This window comes from Diadema antillarum, unplaced genomic scaffold, assembly GCF_040938485.1.
Source record: "Diadema antillarum isolate AM-2024a unplaced genomic scaffold, OU_Dant_1.0 scf00000010, whole genome shotgun sequence".
NCBI classification, from domain to species: domain Eukaryota; kingdom Metazoa; phylum Echinodermata; class Echinoidea; order Diadematoida; family Diadematidae; genus Diadema; species Diadema antillarum.
In genome coordinates this window covers 1,151,275-1,174,215 of record NW_027270899.1, presented here as the reverse complement: position 1 = coordinate 1,174,215, position 22,941 = coordinate 1,151,275, and the positions used below count along the sequence as shown (strand labels likewise).

The 22,941-nt window shown below is 37.8% G+C and overlaps 1 protein-coding gene across 1 annotated transcript in view; it reads right to left on the bottom strand.

Annotated features, from left to right (window-relative positions):
• Nucleotides 1–1,143: 1,143 nt before the first annotated feature.
• LOC139719991 (uncharacterized) overlaps nucleotides 1,144–22,941 on the bottom strand; it is a 48,563-nt gene continuing 26,765 nt past the window's right edge. Inside the window, exons 6-10 of the mRNA XM_071631370.1 lie at nucleotides 21,522–21,681; nucleotides 18,768–18,826; nucleotides 16,346–16,405; nucleotides 5,256–5,310; nucleotides 1,144–4,372 (exon numbers count right to left, since the gene is read on the bottom strand). Coding sequence (XP_071487471.1) covers nucleotides 4,287–4,372; nucleotides 5,256–5,310; nucleotides 16,346–16,405; nucleotides 18,768–18,826; nucleotides 21,522–21,681 — 420 coding nt within the window. The 3' untranslated portion in view covers nucleotides 1,144–4,286. The remainder of the gene's footprint in view (nucleotides 4,373–5,255; nucleotides 5,311–16,345; nucleotides 16,406–18,767; nucleotides 18,827–21,521; nucleotides 21,682–22,941) is intronic.

Sequence of the window (22,941 nt, the reverse complement as noted above, 5' to 3'; positions counted from 1 at the left end):
CTGTACAGTTGCTTTAACTTGTGTACATGGAAAAGCATACTTCCTTCAAAATTGCCAATGCACAAGATTGCAAGAGACATACCAAGAAGGTAGACAGAAAAATTTTGACATGGATTAATTGTTACTGAACTCAGCTCTATTACACGTAATAATCCATGCAACATCATTAAATGAAACCAAAGTCACCCATGTCTTCAATGTGCATTGCTAGAGGAAACCATTTACACAAGCATAAATGAGACATGAATGAACATATACATGTTCATGTACACAAGCACATATACATGTACACCACTACAAGCCTTAACACATGCTAAGTACATGTTTATTAAATGCTCGTAACCCTAATAGGTAGGTGACCTGCAGCTTTGCTTTGACCTTTGACATGACCTGTGAGTTTTCCATTACGTTTCACTGAGTTACAAAGCTGCACTGTAACATGAAAACTAAAGTTTTCATCTCTTTAGGGGAGGGGACTGAAAAAATCATGTAATGCCACAGGTAAAGGGAAAGTCTCACCTGAAAAATTATTTGTGCGAGTTGAAGCAGGAAAAGTTAAAATGAGAGGTACAGGACAGTGCACTTTAAAGGACAAGTTCACCTTCATAAACATAAGGATTGAGAAAATGCAACAATATTAGTAGAACACATCAGTGAAAGTTCGAGGAAAATTGCACAATCGATGCAAAAGTTATGAATTTTTAAATGTTTGTGTTGGAACCGCTGGATGAGGAGACTACTACAGCTTGTGAGTCATATGCGTACAACAGTATAAAGAAAATGTAAAAGAAAATTCAACATATTTTCACTTTTTTGGCATAATAAAAGTGCACTTGACTTGCCTCTTTCTAAAGGCAGGGGGAATAATATTACCCATAACATTTGTCGGTAACGAGTCAGGGGAATGTGTACTTTTTTCAAAAGATGGAATTTTGTGAAATTCTCTTTATATTTTCCTTATATTGTTGTACGCATGTGACATCTAAGTTATTCATACACTGCAGTAGTCTTCTCATCCAGCGGGTACTGCACAAAAACTTCAAAAATTCATAACTTTTGAACGGATTGTCTGATTTTCCTCAAACTTTCAATGATGTGTTCTACTAATATTGCTACATTCTTTCAATCCTTATGTTTATGAAGGTGAACTTGTCCTTTAAGCAAACTATGATCAAAGCTAAGAAAGTTACTTAAAATATGACGTAATATCTGAGCTGACCTTTCATTTGTCCTCTACATGAAATTCCATGAAATCTCTCTTTTGTTCATTAATGATGACTGAACATACATTTTTCATGCAAAGGTAGTAAAGAAAAATATTTACAATGATGGCATGACAATGCATGTATGAGTGGATATTTACTTGATAGGAAAATGAAAATGTCTTCTTTTATAGTACATAGCAACTGAGGTGTAAGAATGAAGGTGACATCACAGATTTGCCAAATTATGTTTGATTGATCAGAACTTCAAAAAATCATAACTTTTTCAGTTTTCATCAGAATTTGATCAAACTTTCAATATTCTGTTCCTCTTACTTTCCTGCTATTCACTCAAAATGATTTTCAGGGTATTTTTCCCCTTTAACACATGAAAAATATCAGTACCCACATATTCTCATCTGTAATTCTCAGTATCACCAATACCTAGGTGGCATGCACAGATCAGTGTTTTAGATATATTATGGGATAGCCCAGGAGACAAACTTGCCCTGGGTTTGGCTGCATATGCACTCAGGTCATGTTCCATCTTTATCCAAGGGTATTTTTTGTTAAAGATTTCGTTGCTTTCCATCATGTGACCAGCACTCTGAAGCCTTGCAGTAGTGAACCATGACTCTAGTGACTGCAAATCAGTAAAATTTTGAAATTTTAAACTATTTTTTAGTTAAATCCTACAGTTGTAAGTGAAGAAAAAAGCAGCAACGAAAGTAAAGCAAACGAAAATTGTATTGAATTGCGTGGGAACTCAGACACACGCAAGACAACCAGAAGCGACAATGACAACGAGGAATCCCACAGTGCATCTGCGACAGGGCATTTTAGCATGCATAGAAGTTTTCTGCGCATTGGCGATACCGACAATTAATGCTGTGTTTACATTATGTTCCTGGCAGCCATGGCAGTCATGTTTCAGGCCACCATGGACAAACAGGATGGACTTGAGACAACACAGGGGGATGGGATGGGCAAACGTGACAGGCTGTGATTGCCGTGGATGCCGCGTTAGATTTTAAACTGTCAAAAAATTTTCCACGGTAATCCTGGTGCTAATGAGAAACCTTGTAAGCCGTAATAAAATGGGGTAAATGCAACAAAACATGGCAGCACCTAAGCTGCAACAAATCTTGGAGGCAGTCCATACTGGGATGCGACAGGAAATATCATGTAGTCTAGCCTAACCACATACCATAAGAATGACATCTGATAGCTACATGTTCATCGAAGCGAGGACTGGAACGAACAAGACTACAATACAGAGGGGAAAAATAGAAGAATATCTTGTCAATCCACAGTGCATCACGTTTTGGGCAAACAGGGCTGCCGTAGCTGCCGGGAACATGTGTAAACATAGCATAAGAGAGGACTTCTGATCATAATCATTTGATCCAATAATAAAATTACATTCCCCTGTATTCAGGAACTCTGTACATAGACGGTATACTATAGTAATACATTGTCTTGATGAAACATTTGCACTCATAACTACAAAATTAAATTCTGAGAATATAGTGCAAATTGTATGACAATCCATCACCATCTGTCATGTATAGTTATCCTAAACATGACACGCATCTCACTATCAAGTCATTGTAAAGGTGTATTTGGATTTTATGTATCTTCAACATTGAGCATACTGTACAATAGCACTGCTGTCTGTTGCCACAAGGTTTTGATGGCATTAAATGGGTGCATTTGGGTATATCATCTTGTTAAGTTTCCTGTACTTTAGCTTGCAATAAGCTTGTACTGGAAGTTCATTTTCAGTAAGCATGGCATCATACTCAAGGACTGGTCAAAATTATTGTCATCTCACATTAACACTATATACTATGCCATTGCTAATTGATCAAACTTTCCTTATTGTCATTAATCATTTCTTGTCAAAGTGATAAGATGTTTTAAAAAAAATGATATACATTGTTTAAGTAAACAAAATATAATCACTATGATGGCAGAAATTTACAGGGCAAAACATTAAAGAAATACGCATTAAATGTAAATGCTGTGTACAGTAGCAAGTACTCACAGTGTACCATGTCATTCAGTGAGAATCTACACATACAGTTTCAAGTGATACTGATAATCAAGTTCCTGTGTGATTGTCCATTAAACATTAGGCCATCTCTGGAAATTCAAGGTCCTTATGTTTCTTTTGCTTAACATTTCCTGTCAAGTGATGGAATGCAGAAATTGAATTTAAAAAAATGAATATATCATCTTCTAAGCATGCACATACTTGAGCAAGTGTATGTCAGATTGACACATTTCACAAATTTGGATATACAGTAACGTGGCATTCATGGAGATTGGATAACATTAACAAGCAAGACAAAATCCAGAAAAAAATGCCACAAGATCTATGTAGTTCAAGGCACATAACAAAGAACCTGGGGCACTTTACAATTGTAGGAGATATTGACAGGAATGTTTACATGTACTTTCGAGACTTGTTATCAAAGTGATATCAAAATCAAAAGCAAAAAACAAACAAAACAAAACTAACACAAAAACAAACAAAAACCACATTCAGCAAGTCTTTGAAAATTGCATTAGTACGCTGTATAAGAATTGTGCAAGCCATCCACTCCTAAGACTTCATATTCTTTTTTGTGTGCTCACTGATGGCCATGAAAACTTTCTGCCATTCAAATGGTCACAACTGTAAGCATATTTGCTCAAATCTCTAAACTTTCATTTCAGGGCAGTATTGAAACCTCTCTTTCAGGTGCACATTTCTCTAATGCTTTCTGTTTTTCTATTGTTTTCTTCAGAAGGGAAGTCTACCATGCACTGGGGCAATCAAATTTGACTATTAAATGCAGAGAGGAATCACTGCCCAAACTTCTGGGCTTCTTATCCAATTACTCCATGACATAATATCCTTTGCAGAACATTCCTTTTTTAAGAGGTTGATACCTAAAACATTAGTAATTCTTCCGCATAGATGGTCTTACTAATCCTGTCATTGTACAGCTTTGGAATGCAAAATAACCAATGAACTCAACACTGACATATATACACTATGAAAACAAAGGCGCCAAACACTGGAAGTTTCTTTCTCTACTATACAGCTGTGGTCAAATTGCGGGGGTCCTTGATATGGCCTTTTAAATACTTCATCATGCTGAATGTTCGGATCCGCCTGCGCCCTACCAGCATAGAAGGGGAAAAAGACAAGTCAGATTCACTTTTCCAAGAACAACAAGAATTGAAGTAGAAATGGAAAATGATAGCTTTAACACAACTGCATTAACTTCAACTCAGCTACAGGTGGCTACAGGTATACATGTACTGGGATTTTGCATAGCAAAGATCTGCTAGAGGCCTGCTCTTACAAGGGTGGGGGCATGTCATTCTGGATATCATAATCCGATCTGAATTAAAAGGATGACAAATAATTTTGCTCAATAATTACTCTCCATGTGTTCCTTTCTCAACACGTCACACATGATTAATCTAGGGGGAGCTAAATTTAATCATTTAAAGGTACAACTTAACTAATGACAATTTGGACATTTGGAAGTGAGGTTATGTGACAGGCACCAGGCATCTCTTCACACATGTGTAGTTGTTTTCATGAGAAGGTTACAAAGACTTCTGCTTAACATTCCCCTACATGAATGTTATGTATTCTCAAAGAGGCTCACGTTGATCATAAATCTACTGACAAGTCTCAACAAATGTTATGCTATTAAACAACCTCCACAAGAGAAACTGTTAATTCCTCACTCAAAAGTCCTCTTTTTGATTATTATTACCATTATTTGTGTGTGTGTGCGTGTATGTGTGTGTGTGTGTGTGTGTGTACAAAGCAAGAGATGACTTTTAGGTTAGAGAACTGTCAGTCACATGACCCCAGATAGTTTCTTGATGGCTTACAGAAACTCATGGAGTATAATCGTTAGACATATCTAAATAAAAATCTACATACTTCAAAATATATATATATTTTTTTTATTTCCATGCTTGGAAACAAATTTTGAAATTGTTTGTGACTAAATGTAAGGCAATGTATCATATTTTTGCACTTACCAAATACTCTGAAGAGCTCATCATCGCATATATGAAACTGCTTATTTCTTGGATCCTGCAATGCAACAATGAAAATGATACTTCAAGGCAATCTTTTTCAATTGATGTCGAAAATAATTTCTTTTGCCGAAACATTAGCATGTACACTTCTCTCAATATGACACACTGTCATCTCTTAATTTCCATGAATTGATTGTACTGTTAGATGGTGGTGACATGTTTATTTTTGAGTAGTCCAGTTTATTCTGCAGCAAAAGGTTGTAAACTGTTACATTTAGTCTTATTTTTCATTTTCTCATTCTCATGAATAGTTCTGTTCTGTTTGACGTATGACCTAGTGAGTTATCTTAATGTTATTTGTTGTGATTGTTACTTTGCATGTATGTGTTTACAGGGCCCCCTGGAAAACAGTATTTGATTACTGACGGGGCCACCCTATATAAATAAAACAAAATGATAATAATAATAAAGGTATAATGACCCTCAAGCATTCTCAATGTCTGATAAGTGGTAGACAAGTGTGCACATTATGTTGGATTTTGTTTTCTTTTTGGGTTTTTTTTTTTTTAAAGTGAATGAGGTATTGTAAAGTACTATGGCATTCAAATCTTGATGACTGCTCTTTCAGAGCATGTAAAAATGGAACTTCAGTGTACATGTGCTCCCCCAACTTAATGTAGTACATTGATGTTTAACGACATACAACATATTGTAATCACGATATCAAAGTACCATTCTGTGGCTGGTTGAAAACTGGTGAGGGAAAATAAAAAAAATAACGCTTCGAAATCCAGTTCCCTGTTGACTATTCTAACTCGAACTAGAACTATCACTCAATGTCATTAAAACCCCCACCTAAAACTGAGGGAGTTCAAGCAGCAATAATTTTGTATGCTTTTCATTGAAAAAAAAAAATGTTGTTACCATGGCAATGCATTGTTCAACATGAATAAAGACGTGTTTTGCTCATTTAAAAATTAGTCACATGTGTAATATCTCAAGTGCTAAAAATCTGAGTGAGTTAGATAAATAAACTGGTAATTTCTATGATTTTCATTTAAAATGTTACCATGGCAACACAATGTTCGACATTAACAAAAGATGAATTTTGCACAACCCCATTTCCTAGCGGTCACACGTGCCAAATTTCAATCCAAATGCTTAAAAGTTGAGGGAGTTAACTGAAAGCACAATATTTTCTTATGATTTTCATCTAAAATATGCTGTTACCATGGCAACACATTGTTTGACAAAGACCAAAGATAAAATTTGAACATCTGCATACCATAGAGGTAACATGTGCAAAATTTCAAGCTTAATGCTAAAAAGACTGAAAGAGTTAAGCTGAATCCACAGTATTTTTGTATGATATTCATTGAAAATACGCTGTTACCATGACAACACATGCTTCGACAATAATGAAAGACAAAATTTGCACATTTGCATACTATAGTAGTCACATGTGCCCCATTTCAAGCCAAATAATAAAAAACTGAGGGAGTTAGCTGAATCCACAATGTTTGTTTGATTTTCAATCAAAGTTTGTATGTGGAAACACAATGTTCAAGAATGACAAAAGCTGAAGTTTGCACATCTACATGCTAAAGCAGTCACAAATGTTCAAAGACTGAGGGAGTTAGCTGACTCCACAGTATTTCTATATGATTTTCATTCAAAATATGCTGTTACTGTGGCAACACATTGTTCAACAATGAGGAAAGAAAAAGTTTGCACATCTACATACTGTGGCAATCACATGTGCCAAATTTCAAGCCAAATGCTCAAAGACTGACAGAGTTAGCTGAATCCACAATCATCTGGTAAGCTTTTAATTGAAAAAATGCTGTTACCATGGCAACGCATTGTTCAACATCAACAAAAATTGTGTTATGCACATCTACATACTGTGGCAGTCACATGTGCCAAAATTCAAGTCAAATACTCACAAACTAAGGGAGTAGGGTCAATCCATATTGTTTTTATGATTTCTTAACACTCGGGGAAAAAGGTGTCTTGCACAACTATACAGTGTACATTGACTGCATGTATCAAATTTCGGCCAAATTGCCCTAAAACTGAGTAGTTCAATCCACAACATGTAATTTAAAAAAAAATTTGCCGTTGCCATGGCAATGCATTACGGATACTGACGAAAAAGGTGTCTTGCACATCTACCTACGATTGCAGTCACATATATATGCCAAATTTTAAACCAATTGTCCAAAAAGTGATCTTCGAGAGTAGTTCAAGCCTCGAGATTTTGCATGATTGTTATCAAAATTTGTTGTTACCATGGTAACATATTACTCCATACAGACAAAAAAAGGTGTTGTTGCGAACAAGGATTGTCGCCCCCGGCTCGGGGCGACAATCTTTGACGGAGTTGGCGTCAAAGATTGTCGCCCGTCAAAGATTGTCGTCTGGCGATAATCTGTGACGCTTGTGCAGTTCCCAATTTTTGACCTCGATGGCGACAATCTATGATGGCAAAAAAATTGTTGCGACAAAGATTGTCGCCCCGTCAAAGATTGTCGCCCCCGGCTCGGGGTGGTTGCTCCGGTGTTATGCTTTGGTGGGATGGGTATGACTGGTAAGTTATGCGTATGTGTGGCTGTGTGTGTGTGTGTGTGTGTTGGGGGCTGAATGGTATGTGCAGTGTATGATTTGTAGGTGTGTACAAAAGTGACTTGTGTATGCGTTTGCGTATAGCTGTGCGCGCGCGCGCGTGTGTGTGTGTGTGTGTGTGTGTGTGTGTTTGGAGTATAATGATACAATAATGTAGAAACTGTGCATGTGTGGTGGTTGTATAGTGGTAGTGGTTTGTTTGTCTGTGTGTATACGTGTGCCTGTATGCATATGTGTGTCTGTTTGTGTTTGTGTTTTGATGTTTGTGCAAACGAACTTTTTTGAGCAGCAGGTACTACTGTGGCAATGAAAATGCCTTCAACGTGTATGAGCACGTACTTATAGAGTTCACAGAAGCGTTGATTTCAAAATAGTATGGGTGTGTCAATTTCAGCGGTGAGGCGGGCTAGGAGAGAGAGACCGAGAGGAAAGGCATACGAGGGAGGTACCCTCCCTAAATGTTATCTGTCTTTGTTCATTTTTTCACTGTAGTCATATTCTTTCATCAGTCTTAACTACAACTTCCATATCACTATTCTTTGTCATAATTATGCACACCGCCAATACATACATATTGTAAACAAACACAAACAAACACTCAAGAAATCCTCATAATGCAAATAAACCACCTCAACACTTTTTTTTTTCATTGATAGTAATTGATTTCATTCAAATCATTCATAAATCAACCCATTCTGGGTGTAACATGAACAAAAACGTTACAAATGCAATTCAAAACACAAACAAATCCGTATGTCAATTTATACTACAAATAATCTCACTTCAACATAGATAACTCGATTACAAATCAACCCGACTAACAATTTCTTCACGAGAAAGTTTTGACATCTTCCATCATATACACTAACACATACACACACGCACACACACACACACACACGCACACACACGCACACACACACACGCGCGCACAAATGGACACTAAATTATCATGTGCGCGCGCACATACACACTTCCTTGAAACCTCACCATGACTTTTTACATGGCATGTTTGTATGGATGAAGCCATGTAGGTTATGTGTTAATATTTCAATGACTATGTCAAGAACGATATTACCCAGCAAAATGTGCTTCGAGGGCGGGCAACAATCTTTGCCGCCAGCCCTCATCAAAGATTGTCGCCAGACGACAATCTTTGACGGGGCAACAATCTTTGACGCCAACTCCATCACAGATTGTTGCAACAGGTGTCTTGCACATCTACCTATGATAGCGGTCACACATGCCAAAAATTAGAGAGTAGTTCAAGCCACAAGATTTTGCACCTACCCACCGACCGCCCAAGTGCCAGGCCACTTGACCTCAGAGTGATTTGTCTATACCCCCATACACACTATGTGTGGGTGGGAGTATACAAATGAACACAATGAGAATATCTAATTTTGAACTGAAAATAGAAAATAGAATTACGGATTTTGTCTGAAATCCTGTTTTAAGTGGTTCAAAATGACATGTCAAAAACTGAATCCTCTTCCTACACATTTCAAAAAATAGGAAATGGAAAATCGGACATTGGTTCAATATTTGTTTTTCCATATTCGTCATTGGTTTAATATTTGTTTTTCCATATTGGTTTTGAAATGAGTAACGGGATATTGAAGACCACCTCCGACAGTCACCTCATTTCGATCTAGAATAATTTGCAGGTACTGTTTAGCGTCTTAATGGAGACTACCTTGGCTACGCACTGTCATCAACATGCACTGGGCCTTCATACGCCTCAGCCAAATAAGAGCAGGCCGCTCCTTGCATGAAAATTAAATAACAAAGTGCTTTTATTTACTTTTTGAGACATTGTTCCTATGTAAAGCTATGGTCACAAAGGTCGTACAAGCGATGCGTTCAGGATGAATTCAGGAGTTTGTAGAGATTCCTAGACAGGGCATAGATTCTTACAGCCTTCTTACAAAGTTCGTAATAATGCCGTTTAATTCGCATGAACTTCAAGACCTTCTTGAGAAACAAAATGATTTCTGGTTTTAATATACAATGGCCTTAGAGTTTCTTATGTTTTTCGCAAGAATGCCTCGAGTTCTCTTTACATCATACAGCCCACTTATGTTTTTTTGTTGTTGCAATATAGTTGTACATGGAGCTCAGGGCATTCTCAAGTCATTCGTAAGAAGATGTAACAAATTGTTGTATATTTTGTACAGTTGCAAAAAAAGCACTGCCGTGTACTGTCCAAAATTCTATGACTGTTAAAAGCTTGATACTGCCAATATGACATTGGTATCAAGGAGACTACAACTGCAGCTGCAGCTGTATCTGCAAATAGGGGAGGAGGAGGAAGAAGATCGAGCCGTTGTAGCAGCTGCTTTAGTTCAGAAGAGACAGGAGAAGCTAGAGGCAATGCTAGTGGGTGTGACCATGGATACAGAGGAGGCTACTCTACGGACAGAACGAGACCCTGTTCGCTAAGCTTAACTTTGCGCATTTGGCTTGATACTCCCTAAAACTCAACAATTGCACAAATTGTGTACGTACTCCTCATGAGCAGCTTACAAACATCTTATGAATGCTATGAGTTGTTTATATGTACACTGTACAAATCTTTGTTCGTATAGGCTTTCTTTCGAACACTGTATAAGAGCTCTCTGTAAACAACTTTACAGTGCTTGAGGTGTTCTTACGATCGTCTTAAAGGGGTCCTGAAATCCAAATGCATGTTGATTTGTGTTGATTTATGATACCCTCAACATCACTTTTGCGGTGCAACGAATATCTAGAAACATTCCATATATTTTTAACGATTTTTTTTCTTCTATTTTTCTTCAGATTACTTGGGAACGCCCACAAAAATCCTTCAAAACCAATATTCCTCAGATGACCTCATCTGTCAATCATTGCTAAAGTACTGAAATGTTTACCAAAAGACATTGGAATGCACCTTCCCCTCGACTCACCATAACTTGCATGTTTCTGTGATATTAATGTGACTAACAAGACTGTTGCTATTTCACTCTTTTCCTATTCTTTATCCTTCTATTTTTCCTTATCTTGTTTGATGTTGCCTCCCTATTCATCTTTATCCTTCATAGGTTGCACCCTATGATCCTCGGGATTATCATTGGCCTTTCTCTGCCTTTTGTCTGTTCACCATCTTGATTTAACCCCTCCCTTATCTCTTGACTTCTAAACCACCCCTTTTGTTTTCTTTGTTCTGTGTAAAGGAACGTAAAGGACTACACACAACAAGCACAGTCAGGGGAAGGCTAGGGAGCCTTCCCCTGACTGTGCTTGTTGTGTGTAGTCCTATATGTGATTGCTCTCCCTACTTGTTTTGTCATTTTGCCTCTAATGAAGATTCTGCTAGGATCGAAAGCTCAGTCCCTCCCCCCCATTTTTTTTCGCTACAAAATAAAAACCCAGCAAAAACAGTGTATACAGTATTAGTTAAAAAACAAGGAAAAGTAGAAATTACGCGGTGCGTAATACATGTCCCCGCCGGAAGTAGCATTTTGTAGCAAAATGTACAATACAGGTCACAAATCAAGGTCAAAGGTCAAAGAAGTCAAAGGTCAAAATTCTGTGTAAAAGTTTTGAAGCCCTCACCTAGTGCCATCACATAAAGCAAACGGAATCGAAATCGGGTTAGAAATGGCGAAGGAGTAGCATTTTGTAGCAAAATGTACAATACAGGTCAAAAATCAAGGTCAAAGGTCAAAGAAGTCAAAGGTCAAAATTCTGTGTAGAACTTTTGAAGCCCTTACCTAGTGCCATCACATAAAGCAAACGGAATCGAAATCGGGTTAGAAATGGTGAAGGAGTAGCATTTTGTAGCCAATGTACAATACAGGTCAAAAATCAAGGTCAAAGGTCAAAGAAGTCAAGGGTCAAAATTCTGTGTAGAAGTTTTGAAGCCCTCACCTAGTGCCATCACATAAAGCAAACGGAATCAAAATCGGGTTAGAAATGGCGAAGGAGTAGCATTTTGTAGCAAAATGTACAATAAAGGTAAAAAAATCAAGGTCAAAGGTCAAAGAAGTCAAAGGTCAAAATTCTGTGTAGAAGTTTTGAAGCCCTTAACTAGTGCCATCACATAAAGCAAACAGAATCGAAATCGGGTTAGAAATGGCGAAGGAGTAGCATTTTGTAGCAAAATATACAATATAGGTCAAAGGTCAAGGTCAAAGGTCACAACTGAAATTCTGTGTAGAAGTTTCAAAGCTCCCACATAGTGCTTTCATGTAAAGCAAACAGAATCAAAATTGGCTCATAAATGACAGAGAAGTAGCAAATTGAAGATTTTGATCACACACGGACGCACGGACACACAGACACACGGACGGACACACGGACGGACACACACACGGACACACACACGTACGGAGCCCGTTTCATAGTCCCCTGCTCGAACTCGTTCGGCGGGGACAAAAAATAATATCATCATGTGTCATCACTCTGGTGTTATTATTCTCAGACGCAGAGGGGTGCATAATGCAACAATAAACCAAAATAACCAATTAATACGGGCGGCACTCCTTGGGGGTGCCAAAAACGAAAAAACGAAAACAAAACAACAACGAAGAAGATGAAAAAAAAGAGAGAAAGAAAAAAGCAAAAACTCGCCCGGACCGGGGAGGAGGAGGGAGAATGGGGGGTGGGGGCAGAAAACCAAATCAAACAAGATAAAAATAAAACATGATGATGACGCGGACAAAATGACAATGTTTATTGTGTTCACACAATAATTCCATGTTTTGTAAGCTAAAATACAAATATTTTCGGCTCGCTCGCCAAAATTTATATAAAAAAAGAAGATAAGAACAAAACGTGATGATGACGCGGACAAAATGACAATGTATATTGTGTTTACACATGCCATTAGCAGGCAAAATGTTACATGCAGCAGCTGTGCAATTTCTTTTGTTCTGTCGCTGATTGGATCAAAAGAGGGCGCCAACGGTTTCAAACATCGGGGGGGGGGGGGGGGCAAAAACCCCAAATCAAACAAGATAAGAACAAAACGTAATAATGACGCGGAAATATACAAATTTCGGCTCACTAGCGCGTACTAATTTTAATAGAGTATTTTTTCAAGTCCTCAGTTTGTTGGTACAAATCGTTATCTATAAGGCCGTCACTATATCTTGATAAGAATGGTAAGATTTAATAAGCAAAAAATGACAAGAATTCCATGTTTTGTAAGCTGAAATACAACAATTTTCAGCTCGCTCACCAAAATTTATCCAAAAAAAAAGATAAGAACAAAATGTGATGACGCGGAAATATACAAATTTCTGCTCACTCGCACGTACTAATTTAGAGTATTTTTTCATGTCCTCAGTTTGTTGGTATAAATCGTTATCTATAAGGCCGTCACTATATCTTGAATGGAATTGTAAGATTTAATAAGCAAAATATGACAAGAATTCTATGTTTTGTAAGCTGAAATACAAAAATTTTCGGCTCGCTCGCCAAAATTTATTTTTAAACTAGAAATGTCGCTACGGCGACTGGTGTATGCCTCCGCCATAATGCATGGTTCTCCTAATACAGTGTAGGTCTATAGTACAATGTCTTGACAATGTGTGATGACAGTTTCACACAACTGGCAAAATATTAAAATGACAGGTTTGCCACAAATGTGCTGAATGTTCACTTTCCTCGAACTAGGTTCAATTGGATGAATGATTAAAACGTCAGAGTGCAGGTATTTGGTGGAACTGATGATTTTTACTTGACTTTTGACCCTTTTATAAGTTTATGCATTGAGTAATTTTCAAGATATTGAGAAAAAGTATAATTTCAGTATCAAATGGTAAAATAATATTATCTAAACCTGGCCTTTGACCTTTGACCTCACAGTTCCAAAGAGAATCACTGTTCGGTAGAACATGCATAAATATGTAAGTTTCATGATAATACTTTGAGTTACTTTTGAGATATGGAGGAAGAAGTGCAATTTAGCACTTTCACTTGACCTTTGACCTTTTGACCTTTGACCTTTTGGCAAGAAACTTTCCACAGAATATATATTGGGTTATACATGCATACATCAAGTTAAAAAAAAATCCTTCAGGCATTGCATAAATATAAGGAAAGTAGTGATATTTTGAGGAGTTGACCTTGACCTTTGACCCCCCTGACCTTTGACCCATGACCCCCAACTTCCCTAGATAATCACTGCCCATCGGTACATGCATATATACTAAGTTCCATGAAGATACCTTGAACCATTTGCGAGATATATGGAGAAAAACATGAAATTTCAACCTTTTTTTCACAAAATAACCTGTGACCTTTGACCCCGTGACCCTAAAATCCAAACAAAGTATCATCCCCCCAGGATATACCCTCATACCAAGTTTGATGCAAAACCACCTCACGGTTCTTGAGATATCGACAAAAACAAAACGGGACGGACGTACAGACGTACGGACGGACGACCCGAAAACATAATGCCTCCGGCCACTTCGTTGGCGGAGGCATAAAAAAGATAAGAACAAAACCTGATGATGACGCGGAAATATACAAATTTCGGCTCACTCGCACGTACTAATTTAGAGTATTTTTTCAAGTCCTCAGTTTGTTGGTATAAATCGTTATCTATAAGGCCATCACTATATCTTGAATTTGGAATTGTAAGATTTAATGAGCAAAAAATGACAAGAATTCCATGTTTTGTAAGCTGAAATACAAAAATTTTTGGCTCGCTTGCCAAAATCTATAAAAAAGAAGGTGATAAGAACAAAACCTGATGATGACGCGGAAATATACAAATTTCGGCTCACTCGCGCGTACTAATTTAGAGTATTTTTTCAAGTCCTCAGTTTGTTGGTATAAATCGTTATCTATAAGGCCGTCACTATATCTTGATAAGAATTGTAAGATTTAATAAGCAAAATATGACAAGAATTCTATGTTTTGTCAGCTGAAATACAAAAATTTTCGGCTCGCTCGCCAAAATTTATTTTTAAACTAGAAATGTCGCTACGGCGACTGGTGTATGCCTCCACCATAATGCATGGTTCTCCTAATACAGTGTAGGTCTATAGTACAATGTCTTGACAATGTGTGATGACAGTTTCACACAACTGGCAAAATATTAAAATGACAGGTTTGCCACAAATGTGCTGAATGTTCACTTTCCTCGAACTAGGTTCAATTGGATGAATGATTAAAACGTCAGAGTGCAGGTATTTGGCCGTCACTATATCTTGATAAGAATTGTAAGATTTAATAAGCAAAAAATGACAAGAATTCCATGTTTTGTTTTAAAGCTGAAATACAAAAATTTTCGGCTCGCCAAAATTTATCAAAATTTATTACATTTAAATCACCCTCAAAAGACCCCTTTTAAGTGCTTGAAAAAGCATATCATGTGGACTTTTTTTAAAGTCCCTACCGGGATGGGGTTGGGGTTGAACGTTTTTTCAGAAATTGGGGCGCAATTTTCGTGCTTGCCCCGGGCACCGTTTTCCCTAGATACGCCACTGCCCAACAGTAATGGGCAGATTACCTCTTGTGCAAGTGTGAATGAAGTTACATAATACTTTGCAATCCTCCAGTATAGTAATACCAGTGTGGTGAAAATGTGGCTGAGTGCCTCTAATATGGGCAGCTCACAAGTTAAACTTTTGGACACAGTGCAAAAATCCCACAGATTCTGCCCCCTGTGCCTTCCCTATGGAGACATTGTACACAATATTTAGGTATAACCTATACATGTACTTTCATGACACAATCTGTACAATTACAGGAGATAACATCGCTCAGAGGAGGGGAAAAGGCCAGAAAGTTTAGGGAAAAAGTCAAGAAATGTTTAAAGCATTCAAGCAGGGTTATATAACATTCCAATGTATTCTATGAAATGACGGGTTAAGAAGGCAAAACTATTCACGTGGCTGGCTCAAAAAGGTGTAAATACAAAGTATGGCGAGCTCACTGCATAATTTTTCAGTTGGGATGGGAAGCAAGTGCGGTCAAGAGCACACCCTCTCTGAAGAAACCAGATGGGATGGGGGGGGGGGGGGAGTAAGTGAGGTCCAGAGCACTCTATCTAAAGAAATAAGTAAGAGATAATGGGGGGGGGGGCATTAGTTTTTATAAAGTCTGTGGTAACAGAGCTCTGCAGAAAGAAAAGAGACGGCTGTATCTGCAGAAACAAAAATATAGCTGTGCTGCACTGAACCATAATTCGGCTTGTCGTTTACACACCAGCCTCTTTTTTGCCACTGCTAGTCTTGGGCACTGGACCCTGCTCAATGGGTTGATGTGTGGTTGAATGATAGAATGATATGCCTGGTTTTAATGCACCTTGTAAGTTGTAATATACAGATATGGAGAGTGAGAAAGGCTGAGAGAGGGCTGTGGTACTTCTGATGCATTATTCCCTGGAAGTACACATTATACACATATTCACATAGGGACAAGAAAAAGGCTCTCACACTGCTACGGGCTTTGCTACACCTCTTTCCGACGTGGGATGACATACTCACCATGAGATTTCTTTCCTTGATAATTCCCCACATCCTCTTCACAACCTCGTGTCGAGACATCTAGGACAGATTGAGGGACAGAAAACAGATGAAATCAGATAAGTAATAAGAAAGATCTTAAGTTCATGAGGGCTCCATGTAGAGAAAATGTCTTCAAGACACAGCATGTCCTTGGTTAGAATTGAAAGGGGACTTCTGCTACCACTGCTGTGTCTCTTCAACTGAAGGTCACGCCCTCTTTACAGTCCCATCTCTCCTATCCGCTCATCCGGATAAGGGATTTGGCCGGATATAGGAGACTCAAATGTTTAATACACGCAGCTGCCTACCAAATGGTTGCTACATGTAGCCTAATGCAGGTAGCATACACTGAAACACTATGTACTGTGCCGTGCCCTGATTTAATGAAAAGTTTTCTGTCCATGTTCTTGCAGTGATTTGGGGGTAGTGACTGTCTCAATGCATGTTATTTAGATGAAAATTGGATGTGAATGTATGTTGATTATGTTGGAAATGATGTGTAATCTATGTGAGTTTGTGTAGGAATTTTGTTTGAGTTTGACATCCCCCTTTTGCCTGTAATTATTCGTTTGAAAGAAAACACAAAAAAACAAAACAAAACACGCCGAGATGGCATCCGGATAAAGGGAGGCGGATAGGAGAGGTCGGACTGTAAATGATATTTAAGAACTGCATACTGTATACGCCATTATTTTTGCGAGCTTTGGGCTGATCGCGAAATTAAAGACACACGAAAATATTACCCCGTCATACCTTGTGTACAAATTGATGACAAGCGCTGGTCGGACCACCAGCGCGCGGCTGTTACACCGGCCAGTACGCACACATACTGGCACATACTATGTATTACTAGTACGCTATGGTGTGACAGATTCTGGAAGTGCAGTACGATGATAAACATGCATTAAAATGTGCAATCTCCGTGCTACGTTACCCTACGCAGGATACACCAATGAACACCGGCTTGACGTGGTTTGGTGCGTGAGGCCTAACAGCTCAGTTAGAGATGCATGTAACATTTTCGCTAGCGCTAGCGTAGCTCTGAAACTTTGTAGTCTAGGCCTGCATCTATTTGTTGCAACATTTGGTAGGTGCTTGTGAATGCCATGTGTGACTGTCTCACTGCAAGTTCCCGTAATTATTGTTTTATCTTATAAATCTACTACTGTCTTTTTTATTGTCATGTTTGGGAAGTCACAATGAAGATGGAAACACGTTACAAGTACGTTGGCAAGTGTTTGAACGTGTTTCTCGGGCTTGGCAGTACTAAAATCAATCGAGAATTTAACAACACGCGAAAATGCCACTGATACCGTGATTCGCGAAAATATCTGTACGCGAATATATTGGCGTATACAGTATATTGTATACACCATGGGACAGAAAAAGCTACAATCCAAGACACTGGTGCTAAACCTTTGATTTCAATACACTAAATACCTCCAGAGTTTCTGCTGTCAACACTACAGCCTTTGTCAGAGGACTGACCCATTTTCATCTTGATAGTGGGTAATAGACTTTTGGAAGTTTATAACCCCCTCCAATGCCACAGGAAGCAAAGACAAGCACATGTATGTGGAACAGTCATATCTATAAGAAAGCTCTATTATTTCAAGCATCATGATTGGTCAAAATGCATCACATGACATTTAACTTTTTTGTGCAGATAGCACAGGAGTGCAGGAGGTTCTCAATGAAATGTCATATTTCACACTCAAGCTCGCTCCAGCGTACAGAGCAGGAGGAAACCAATTTTGAAAAAAAAACAAAAACAAAATTTTTGTTTATTTTGATTTTCATGTGTCAATAGTCTCTAAAACAAATGTAGAACTCGACTTTTATTCAATATTTTAATTTCAATAAATGCACAGTACTGCTTGCAATAAGGGATGAGAGAGCCATCAGTGGTCATCAGGTGGAAGCTCAACAGTCTGGTGGATATGATGCCTGTCTAGCAATCAGGTCATTTGTTCTAGTACAATGTACTTTTAACATGACAACTGTTAAAACACAGACTAATCAGTGTTTATTTACATCAATGAAAGGCAACTTGTCTATCAGTAGCAAAACACTTGACCCTGTTGTGCTTGGTGTAAACACAGTGAATGCTTGTTATCTTTAGGTGGTAGGCACAGAAGCTGCACCAATGCAAATATACCTTGCATGGTACTGCAATCACACTAGTGCATGCTGGGCAATGCATTATTTCTATGGGACACCCTTTTTTTAGACTGTGTAAAACCTTTCTCATGCCAGACTGAGAATCATCATGTCTGATAATGATTGAAAGTTTGGCCCATTTTCTGTCAAAACTTTAAGTACAGATTTGTAATGTGTATACATAAAATCATGTGCAGATTCTGGTTGACAACTTCCCACAATTACAATTGTGCTTACTTACCCTATCTGTTCCCAAAATACTGGCAAGCTCTGGGGAAAGGATCATATCAGCAATATACCCTGCAAAATAGAAAGATTAGTAAAAATAATTATTGTCGCTGTAGGTAAAGATGTCTTAATTGAGGAGTCTGCATACTCATCTGAAACTACTGTAAAAGGAGGAATGTTGGCGTGCATTCTAATTTCGCGAACTTTGTGAGCGCCGAGATTCACAAAATTAAAATGCACGCGAAAGTTCTTGTTTACACTGTGTGCATTGAATGCCAGTGGCGATTCGCGAAAATTTCATGCCGCGAATATATCATGTTTTACAGTATGAGATCATCATTGATATGAGCATTAAGTAAACATGCAGGTCAATTGAATCTCTGTGAACAGGTATCTAACAAACTGCCTAAAATGTAAAACATGGGTGTGCTGTGAACAAAGCTGAACAAAATTAGAAAAAAATGACAGAGGAGTTATAATGACTTCGGGTTGCCAGAGGCTCTACCAAAAGAAGTCAGTTGTCAGATATTATGGTTCTTGGTTGACTGTCCGCTGCAATACAGTGCACTCCCGTTATAACGAACATGGTTATAACAAAATTCTGTCAACAACGAAATAAAAATTCAAGCCGCAACATTATCCTCTCTATGTTTTACATTGTTTATTTGTTCGATTATAAAGAAATTTTGATATAAAGAAAGAAAACTGCCGGTCCTGACGACTTTGTTATTGTCAGGAAAGGTCAACTACAATTGAGCAAGATTCTCACAATTGAGGGATTACACGTAAAAGCCAAGTGCAATTATATACAATTGAGATGCACATACAATGCTTGGAATCCAGCTGAGCAAACTTCGCACCAGGTTCGGACGATCTGAAACTGCAGTAAATCATTCATTGTTCCCCACGAGCTTTGCACAGATACCCACTCCCTTGTCCTACTAAGGTGCAAACAAGCAAACCATGTATGGCCGCACATATAACATTCATGACTGCTTGTCTTTTATTAATAGTGGATACTTCTACATTTTGAAGAGGTCAGTACGTCTTTCTGCTATTGAGTAAACGTTTGGAGTAATTCTGCAGGTGTCAAAAATCAATGAGTGGTTGCATGAAGAAGGTGTGTATTCCACTTGAAAATGGCACTTTTTTGAAGTTGATATGAAGCTGTGTGGAGATATAATTTCACTTCAGAATTTCTTGTAATACAGAAAATTCATGAGGTTGTAAAACTTCACACACTCCATTAAAGTCCACATGTGACATGTTGCCTTGTTCCCTACAGGATAAATCAGGGACACTGAAGTACAAAATTTGCCTGAATATTGGGAGTTTGACATCTGCTATGAAATGAAAGCTTGATGTGTTTCAACAACTTCATGCCAAAATTTTCACGACTTCAAACATTTTGAAAAAATATAATTTCTGTTGCTTTTTAAGCATGTTAATATGTAGGTTTGAATTGATCTTCAATGTTCATATGTGTCCTCTCCTGCCCTGTTGATTTTATCTGTACTACACTGAGATTTTTTTCTCACAAAAGTGTACAATTGGTGACTGCCTTTCTCACTTTTTCTATAATACGTTTGATGAAACAAAGTGGGACGACTTAAATATCACTGCAAAGCCAGAAAAAATAGATAATTCTCAAGGGCCATAATCTTGAAATCAATGTGTGGTGACTTTATCAAGTTTTCATGGAAAAAGGTAACTTTCGGTTATTTATATTGCTTTTTGAATTGTTGACAAATGTTAGTCTTTTGAAACAGAAAACAAATAAATCCATGATCCATGTAAGTATTGTTTAGTGTCATATTTTCCTAGCAGTATCATTCTATATAGTTCCAAGACATGCTCTCTTTTATGATTGTACTAACTGTGGGCTTGAATCAAATGACTGAAACAAGATAGCTTAAATGCCCCCCAACATCCAATTACATGTGACTTCTGCTGATGTGAATAAGTCTACAAATCACAAATTATGGACTAATTAAATAAAATAACCAACATACATTTTTATCTTCAATTTTGTCTACATCACACTCAGTCTGCCCCTACAAAAACAAAATAACTTTCTTGCCTTCATAATATCATCAACACTAAAGTCAGCTGAAATAAGCATCACAATGTTCATTGTCATGCCACTTTAAATACCATTGATATGTTAATTGATTCTAATCTTTGACTTTCCTTCTGCTTGCCTTGTGGCATAAATGCATACTATCTCCAGTGGTAGTGTACATATACATTTTCATAGACTGTCATGTTATCTTTCACAAAGGTAGAGCAGTTAAATTCAAATCGTGAAAAAGAAAAAAAAATATGTTAAGACCTATATTTATGCCAACACATGATTAACATGTTAAGAATTTTATCTTTGTTTCACAGAAATGCAGTTTCAGTGATTTCAGTGATAAAGAAAATACTGTGTTTCAATGTCATTGAACATTTGCCAACTTGTGAGTGTGGCTTAAAGAGTTTGTTGAATGTAAGCAAAACTTTAAATCTTGTGAGGGAATAATCTAATCTGGGCCCCGTTGCAAGAAAGTTGCAATCAATTGCAAATAATTGCTAATTTTGAAACAACCATTCTGATTGGCTCAGGGTCTGCCCTATTAAGAAGACATGCATGCAACAATGATTTTGATTGGCCAGTGACAATCAGTTGCAAGTTGCGTTTAAACGCAAAGTTTCTAGCAACGGGGCCCTGGTCTACATTTTCATTGCCCTCATGAATTTTCAACAAAATTTCAGAAAGTAGATGAACCTGTTTTGGCCTTGTCCTTGTTAGCACCGTTTTCCCTCTTAGAGGCAGCCTTAGAAGTAGTTTTGGTTTTCACTGGAACTCCTTTCCTGGCTGAGGTCTTTCTTGTCCTCCGACTCTCTTCCTGATGAAGTTTCCATGCCAGCATCTCATCATTTAATGTCTGTTGCAAACAGATTTAACTTGAAAATAACATTGGAATCAAATATGTCCTGGAAAGAGATATGCTTTCATAAATTCCCACTGCTGATACAGAAAAGTTATACTCAAATATCAAGTAAATTTGGAATACAAAATTGGTTGTAATGAGAGACCACATGCTACTTGGTGTCTGCCACCATCCTGCATTTACTTCCATATCACACTCCAGTATATTCAGTATTATATCCCTCACAAATTACTTCTTGTCCTCTGATTGGTGGAGAGCACTGAAAACGACAAAACATATTTCTACCATACAAATCCTTGTCCTGTTCGCATCTTACTATTCTCCCTAGGGAAATAGTACAAAAACTATATCACGCTGCCATGGAGATACTTGCTAAGCGCACGCACACCACTCTTGTCACAAGCACGTAACCTGCATGAGGCATCAAGTCACAGTACGGTTTTCCACTAAACGCATGACGTCTACGCTTCGAGAGATAAAGGGCATCGCGCAGTCGATGCATACACTTTCACGTTGTAATTTTGTGCGTGAAAAAAAAAAGACTTTAGATCAGTAAACCACTCACTTTACTTTGCTGTTACTCTTAAATTTCATTGGGAGGGATATAAAGCAAATATACCAGGCCATTTTTTGAGGTTCTGGTTAAACCATGTGCCTTCCGTGACTTCAGTAGTGCTATATTCTTCAGGGTTGCGCCCCTCAGAAAATAGCACTACTGAAGTCACCTCATGCACATAGTTTCAACCAGAACCTCTCAGGCCTTGTATATTTGTATATCATACTGATACCAAAAGCTGTATGCAGCAAGAAATCAACTGCACTGAAGTGAATCTTGTGTTCCTAGTTAAAGACGATATCTTTTCTAAAACTTGATATATCTGAATTTCTTTTTATTTACTGCAGATACTGTTTCTTTTCCACTTGCAATCATAAGCACTGTTTGATTGAGAAAAAAATGAAGTACAATGTAGACATAAGAGTGATATGAACATATACTGCACAGAGCAGAATGAATTTGCATACATATAACTCTAGCCTAAATCCTAATCCCCACATCAAATTAAACTTAAAACCCTAACACAATCCTATAAATCCTAAGTCCTTAGAGAAAATAAAACCGGAGCAACTGTTGCAGGAGCAAATGTTGTAGGAGCAAATGTTGTGTCACCACATTAGTTACCCATGATGGGTTTGTGAAAGGCACGATGGAAAAAAAACCTGGTGGTCATTGGCATTCAAAGTTGAATGAAAAAC